At 32.9% G+C, this 8,589-nt stretch overlaps 1 protein-coding gene across 1 annotated transcript; it reads right to left on the minus strand.

Annotated features, from left to right (window-relative positions):
• Positions 1-5,182: 5,182 nt before the first annotated feature.
• On the minus strand, positions 5,183-8,156 carry LOC114741131 (ethylene-responsive transcription factor ERF113-like). The gene is made up of 2 exons (XM_028929387.1): positions 7,635-8,156; positions 5,183-6,136 (listed from the first exon to the last, which is right to left on the minus strand). Exons 1-2 carry the CDS (start codon positions 7,774-7,776, stop codon positions 5,514-5,516), a joined length of 765 nt encoding a protein of 254 aa, XP_028785220.1. The 5' UTR covers positions 7,777-8,156; the 3' UTR covers positions 5,183-5,513.
• Between the last annotated feature and the right edge of the window lie 433 nt (positions 8,157-8,589).

Genomic DNA, 8,589 nt, shown 5'->3' on the forward strand with positions numbered 1-8,589 from the left:
AAGTGCAGGAGATGCAGATAAAAAGAAGTGGATATGAAAGAACTTGGTTCCAGGAGGCTCCTCCTGTTTGAAAAGGGCGGCCTCCAATTTCTAAAGTTTCGGTGGCCGTAAAGCCCCTCCTTTAATTTAACTCATCACTTTCAAATTCCTTCTTTCACATCAATGTCTCCGAAGACAAAAGTACACTCCCATTATAATCGTATCACGCACTCTTCTAATTTCTTGCCCCTCATCATTTCAAGCGCCATTTCATATCTCTTTAGCCTTTTCTTATATTAATAATCTTATAATTACTCTGTATACCTAAGTTTTGAAAATCTTGATTTAATTATGAAAAACACGAGCCCTGGCGCCATGAATGAGTAGTGTTTTTGAAGGGGTCGTCTCATCAATGTTTGTTGGGGGGATGGCTTCATTTCATAGAGCGGTGGTTGTTGCCATTGTTAACACGTGCGTTTAGTTAATATGGTTAATAATTATTGCAACAGGAGACTTAATTGTAGAGGTCAGAGACCATTTACTCCAACCAATTAGAGAATTCATCGCAAATTAAATAGAGCCAACTGATTTCTCAAAGCAGCACATAAAATATAGTGAACCAGTTTTAATTTGTTGCTACCCAACCCTCTCATGCATATATGGTGGGAAATATTTTTAATTCCTACATTTTAAAATCTTTTAATGATATGTTAAAGTTTTTAATTAGTTATATATGCAAACTTGTTTACTTAGTGATTCCTAAAAGTTTAGATGTATAATTTGCCCATTTAAATGCGTGTACGTGTCAGAACTATTGGAAGTGGGACATAATTTGGCGCGTTGAAAAAAAGAGCCGTCAGGATCGCACTGCGGACTTGAAGAGTTCAAACCCTTCCCCATCGGACTCGGTCTCCGGTCAAGGCTCGGACCCCAAATTGGGATTTCATTTTTTCCCTGAGAAACATGGATTTAAAAAGTCAGCTATTTTCAGCGCCCATGGGGCAGCCAATTTCAGTCTTTTATCACAGACTTGCACTGATAGGTATTATAATACTCATCGGTCTGATAAAATACAAATCATTCGAAATTAGTTTTAACGATTTAAATTTAAAATTTTTTAATAAAATTTTTATTTTCTTTAAAAAACTTACGGTTAAAAAATTATATTTACTTTGGATTATGCACCTATTAAAAGAAAAATATTTTTTAAAAAACAAAAATATTAAATATTAAATCTTGGCCGTCCATTTTGAGTTTGTATATTTGAGATTTGATGAGTATCATAGTATTCATCAGTGCAATAAACATTGAAATTGTTTCACTCATAAGAGTGATCAGCATCATGCTGCTTATATTTAATATGGATGGTCTAGATTTAATGTTTTTATACTTTTATTTTTTTTTTTAATGAATATAGAATATAAAATAAAAACAATATCTCAGTGTTAATTTTTCAAAAATAATTTTTTAATTTAAATATTATCAATTAAAAATTTTAAATTTAGACAATTAAAATTATATTTAGATGATGTGTATCTCACTAGAGCAATAAGCATCAAGATATTCATCAATATGATAAATACTAAAACTAGTTCTAGTCACAACACATTCATCATCCCTCTTACCAGCTTACCCTTAAAATATCCCCTGATTTTTTATACCGAGTATTAATTCATGCAAAAAAAAATTTGTGAATTACGTTTTCAAATAAAATTAACATAAGAAGTCTAAATAGTAAGAGGACAACCAAAAATATCAAAATCAGTGTCTGTGGAGTCTTGTGATATTGAGGAGGACAAGACGGAGCTTCATACTTTGACTCCAATGCCGAATTCGGAGACCAATCTGCTACGCTCCAAATATTCCTTTGTATTTTCATGCTTCACGTTATTCGTCCCTCATGCATGCTCTTGTCAACTTTACTATTTACCATTATCTTCAACTATCCAGTCCTAGTATTCCAATCATCAATTCATCCAAATTGACGTTTTCCCTTAATAATTTCATTCCAACAGATTTTGCATTGACTTGCGAAACAAATCATTTTTTTTCTGAACACACAAAAAATGTGAGCTGAGTCCAGAAATCGAAGCTCACTAGGGTCAGGATAGAATTCCAACTCAAAAAGCACTTATAGAGATACTTACAAATCGCATATCAACATAGTCCTCACACTAGCATCATGATTCAACTTCGCACGCTTGTGGGTTATAAGCTGATTTCATACTAATTGGACCAAGTCTTACTGATACTTGTGAAAGAAATCCTTTTTGCCAATAATAATTTCAATAATATATATTCACAAGTTGATACTTGTATTTTTTTTTTTTTTTAAAAAAGTCTCATCCGATAATGTCTGAATCATTCCTCCATTATTTTTGAATAATTGCCAGGGTATCGTGTGTATTTATATACTGTTATGATCTTAATATATGATCTAATTAGGAGATGAGTTTTGGTCTGAAATATAAAATTTTAATACATTTTACATCGCATATTTATCATTTTTACCTGAAATTATTTTAAAGAGATTAGGTCACGTATATTGCAATCAAAAAATTTATTTAACTTTCTTAACTTATTCTAATTAAATAAATAGCTCTTATATCAATAAGCAGAGGAGTATTAACATACAATTAATATTCAGATTCAATTTAAAGCTAGGCGTAGGTCAAAACTAGATTCGTTGGGTTTTAGTCTTGTTACTCGGTTATAATCAATCAACTATTTTTTTGGGTCAACTCATATATATAATTGATTCCATTCGATAAACGGTCCTAAGCTAACTACATGTCTTTTTTTGGGGTTTGATTTCACATAAGCTAATGCCACGTGAAACAAGCTGTTCTTTTCCTTTGTTTTAGAATAAAACAACGTAATTCACCCGCAGTTTTAATCTGAATTTGGTATAATTAAATTGGATTTAATCTATTCATTTCTATGTGGTCAATACCAAATTGAATATCTATTGGATCAATCTATTAATTTAATTATATTTCAAATCAATTAGGTAAATTGTCCAAACCTATAAAGAGAATCGCCCCTAGACAACATGCATGTCCGAACAAACGTATATATTTTTTCCCCCTTACTCAAATTTTGAAGATCAGATTTTACTTCAATTATAATTAGACAGATTGAGATGTTGTTTTTCCCCGTAATTGATACACAGTTTAATTAATCTTGAGGTGATATATATTGCCGGGGAAAAAAATCATTTGAAAGGATGCTTTTATGGTAAGTATACACGTGTTGGGCCACTAAAGCTCTCTACTTTCCTTTTCCTGTTGCAACTAATTCCTAGAAACGATTCGCTTACTTTATCTTTACACACGACGCATTTCTTTTTGTTATGAAACACATTGTAAAAGTTTTCCAAACAAACTCAAATTACAAGAACATATCTGTATATATTATTCCTCCGGTCTTAAATATAAGACCCATTTTATAATATAAATTATATTATAAAATGAGTTTTATATTTAGGATTGAAGGAATAGCAAATAATTGATACCCACTAAATTTTGATAGTTTCTCCGCGAACAGAGAATATGTACATATATATTTTTAATTAAATTCTCATCATTCATAAATTTCAAAAAAAGAAGGGATATATATATCACGCGCGCGCATGGCTTTAATTAATTAATTTGGTAATTTGATTGAGTCAACATGCATGGTTCAAGAGATTAATTAATTAACATATATTTTAAGGAAAAAAACGTCATTTTGAAGTTCCAGCAATAAATAATAATAAAATGAAATTGAAAAATGGGTTAAGATATTTATTTAATAATGAGATTGGAGGCATAGAGGAGATTCTAGATAGGTATGGTGGATAGTAATGAAAGAAACGAAAATGCTGAAGGCCGACATAAATATATATGAAGAAGACGCGTTTTCTTTCTAAAAACTCTGCGCATCAGATGATCCTTTTCATATGTATCTTTAGACCGCACAACTGCGTGTTCAAACCTCATTCTATATCCACTTGTTCATTCATTTATCTCTATCTCTACCACCTTCCTTAACCATCAATATAATCTCTTTACTGATATATATATATATAAATATAAATATATATATTTGTGTGTCTGAGTTATGAACTAATATATAAATCACAGCAAGTGTACACATAAATTAAAATATATACGAGTTTCGATACGTTTCTTTTGTGTTCTGTAAGTGTACGTTATGTATTCAGTTCTTCTCTCTTGCTAAACTTCTTCTTCTTCACTGTATCTCTGCTTATTTTGGGGAGGTGAGGTATGATTTCCAGCTCTCTCTCTCTCTATATATATGGACACACAAACATGGATGTCACTCAAGCATCCCATTCTGTCCAGACAGTTTTGTAAGCTATAATTTAAATCTTATATATGCATATGACATTGTATAATACACACAACACATATGTATTTGTGTGTGTATGTATATCCAAATGAATCACGCTTTTAATCTCTCTTCCGTATTTCATAATAATGCTTTTGCGGTTTCTACATATTAATTAAATTGGTAGTTAAGGTTTAGCTCTTATGATGATTTTAGCATGGTACATAATATATATCTTCTAGGTCCTTTTGCTTGCTCTTTTTTTGAGCTATATATGAAACTTGCCCTCATCCTTGTGAAGTCATATAGCTCAACTTATATATCTAAATTTTATGGGAAAGCGAAAAGTTTTGATAAATGATCGAGCTACTTGATGGTGCTAATGCTCCAGTATGATTGCCATTGATTGGATTTATACACACACACACACACATTAACTAAATCCTAGTTAATGTAAAAGAATAAATTAACTAAATCCTAATTAAGGTAAAAGAATGGAGTCTCTATACACAAGTACGTCTATAAATATAAAACTAAATTCATTTGATGTAATTAGTGCAACTACGTATGAAATACTTTTCCGGTCCTTAATATAAAACCCATTTAACTAATTTGATTAGATTAAGGAAGTTAGGTAAGTTAGTTAATTATAAGAAAAATGACATATTTTTTCTAAAACACCATAATCATCTTTTTTAATACTTCATCTCCCTCTTCTACTTGATTACAGTTGAAGGAGTATCTATATGGGTAATTTAGAAAAAATTGATAAATATGAGAAATGGGTCTTATATTTAGGACCAAAACCAGCTCAAGAATTGGATCCTATATTGAGGACCGGAGGAGTATAATCCTTGGGATAACGAATGGATAATTCATTGGAAAATGGAGATATATTGATCGATAATCAACTTGAGATGTAACCATCAAACAGAAATAACCATAACATCAAACCAAATGACTTAACACACAAATTAAAATAACAAAAAGTTGTAAAGGACAACACGCATGCTTATACATTGTAGATTGAATTTAGGTAAAATTTTTAAATATTTACCATCAGATTTTTTTTTTCTTGGGATAACTTACGACAGAGAGGAATCCAAATTCTTGTTTTCGACTCTCTGTCATGGGATATATTACAAAATCTGATTGTAAATATATAAAAACTGAACCTAAATATATGAGCATCCAATAATTCGTCAACGTTGACCATCAAATTCATGATATGGCCAATTGGAAGGAGGATGAGAACTAGAGGACGAGCTGGGACCGCCAAATTGCATCGAAGACGTGAGAAGGTCTTCTTGTTCTTGTTGTTGGTGGGACATTCCGGACGATGAAGACGAGGAAGACAGAGCCGTATAAGGTTGTTGTTGTTGTTGAGGAGAATTATAAAACATATTGTGACTCGAACCAGAACTTGCCAGAAGATGTTGAGGATATTGATAATAATTATGATAATAAGGTTGTTGTGGAGAGAAGGGTACAGCGGTGGGAGGAGCAAGGGCGAGTGGAACATTAACATGTGGTGGTTGACGAGGAGGAGGATTTGTGAGGAAAGAAAATTCACCTGAGGATGAAGGAAACGACGTCGTCGTCATGGACGGTGATGGCTGAAGTTGAGCTCTCTCAGGGAAGTTGAGCTTAGCTTTGCTTCCTTTGAATCTGAGGGCGGCTTCGTCGTAAGCAAGGGCGGCGGCCTCTGCAGTGTCGAAGGTTCCGAGCCAAACTCTGGCGGCTTTCTTGGGATCACGAATCTCAGCCGCCCACTTCCCCCATGGCCTTTGTCTTACCCCTCTGTAGTGTCTCTTCCTTGTGCTCTCTTCGACATATACATACCCACGTAAGTACTCTCAAATGCAATGGCCTAAATACTTCATCTACTTCTTTTTTTTCTCTTTTTTTTTCCAATCATCTTTCACCCAACAAAACAAACTCACGCACCCATCATATTCATATATAGAAGATTAAACTCAACCTCTTACTTAAACTAAAATTTAAGGAGTTGTTTGATACAGCTTTCGGTCTTTAATATAAGAATTAGTTTGATATTCAATTTGGTTCTAAATATAAGAATCCAGTCCATCGTGTCTCTCATATTTATCTATTTTTTTAAAGTGGTCCTTGTAGTAGTTACACATGTTAAAAATTTCATCAAATATTAGTTCTAACTAATACATATGATTAACAACGGTATTTTAAGAAAGACAATACCTGTTTATTACAAATAACTAACTTAACAAAAATTTTTAATCTACTCAAATTTAGTGAACTAACTTTTATCAGTTAAGCCTAATGGCTGAAACACTTCATCTGCTTTCTAAAGCTCCAAGTTGCACCGTTCACATTCATTCACACACACACACACACACACACGAACATTGGAGCTATATATATTTACAGTTTACACTAACATATATATATATATATATATATATATATAGGGCCAGTTATAGATTTTTTATGTAACAGTTCAGTTCATCTACAATCACAGAAGTAATTGTCTATAACATTTACAGAGATAATTAATATCTGCAATTAAGTGAAGTAGACTTCTCATTATTTTACATAACTCCCTCCCCGCAAAAAAGGAGGAAAAATTAATGATGTATGACTGTGACGAAAAGTTGATTTTGTTTTGCAACTGCTTAATTAAAATGCTTGAGTGATTGAACGGGTAAACTAGAATGGTAAAATATTTATAGAACTTGACCTAACTTTGACCCTTTTTTTGGACACTGGTATAGAATAACCGGTGAACTAATTGATCGATCTCTGTACCGTAGAGGAAGAGAAACAATAAGGCGATGGGAGAGAAACTGTTAGCTTTGGACGAAATCAAAGACATAATTAAGAAAAAGGAACACCATTTTTGGGAAAGAGAACAAGTTGCATCACACAAATATTCTTTAAAAAAAAAAATCTAAGCTGTCTGCAAGTTTCATATGATGAGATAATAGATGGATATGAAGGAGCCACGTCGGGGATTAAAGAAAATTCATGATATGAGATGAAGATCTTATCTGAACACATTGAAGAGCGAGAGGGGAAAAAATTCCAGAAACATAAACAGAGACAACATAGATGATGGCTAAGAAATAGACAGGATACTTAATGTAGAAGATGCAAATATGAACAGAGAAACTAATTGAAGTCATAAATAGACAGCCCTAGCCGCCAATTTTCATCCGTGTTTCATACTGAATCAGTGAATATGAATGTAATTATTATATAACAAGACCAATTAGGAAAAAGAATCACACACGATATCCGCATGCGAAGTAGACATATATGGCAAAGGTAAATATGAACATATATACCTTGATGATGTTGAAGTGCTTGAAGATATTGTTGAGTGTTATTAGGCTCAGAAGTGGGCTGAGTCGACTCAGTTAAAGGATCCTGATAAGCATTAGGGGAAGCCCCGATGACCTGAGCAAGGGCAGAAACCATGGCGGACATATCTTGCTGAGAACGATCAGAGTAAATTGGGAACAAGTGATCCTCCTCTTTCTCTTGCGCTTCTTCGCAAGAACCTGATCTCTTTCCATGATCTCGATCCACTTTAGCTAACTTTCTGCTATTGATTCTTATGATTCACATACACAGAGAGATCACATATGCATGAACTTGCCCTTATATGTGAGTATATATAACGTTAAAGATTAGAGTTCGATTCGATGATGAGCAGAAAAAATCTAGCTAGCAAAAGTGAAAAGGAATGGGATTGATTATGATCGAAGCCTGATATTCTTGGATCAATAAAAAAAGCTAAAAGAAGAGAGGGAAAATAAAGGAGGAGGAGAGAATAGAATAAAGAAGGGGAGGGGAGGAAAACCCTAGTTTGGCTTTCGGGGCTTTATAGTTTATATGGTGCTTCTTGGGAGTGTGTGAACATGATTTGGGACTGTGATGAAAGAAGAGAGACATGAGAGCCATACAAGACAGTCTTTTATTATGATTATTTTTTTTTTGGTCGTTTTCTTTTCCTTTCTCTTTTTTCTTTTTCTTTTTCACGCGTGTGTGTATGTGTGGGACGTAGCACCGGCCCATTTGATGACTTTTTGGAATTAATAATGTACTATCTCAGCTCTTAATTCTAAAGCCTCATTTATTTATATAAATAAAGTTTTATAATTAGGACCGGAAGTAATAGTATTTAGTGATAGGGGTGGTATTAATAAATTCATAATTAATTAATAAATTGAAATATAAGACCCGAGGTTTCCGATTCCTATGTACGAAGAAAAAGGTTTCAATCATTTTCATATATTT

Source organism: Neltuma alba, unplaced genomic scaffold, assembly GCF_004799145.2.
Source record: "Neltuma alba isolate B1F8T4 unplaced genomic scaffold, ASM479914v2 tig00003280_pilon, whole genome shotgun sequence".
In the NCBI taxonomy this organism is placed as follows: Eukaryota; Viridiplantae; Streptophyta; class Magnoliopsida; order Fabales; family Fabaceae; genus Neltuma; species Neltuma alba.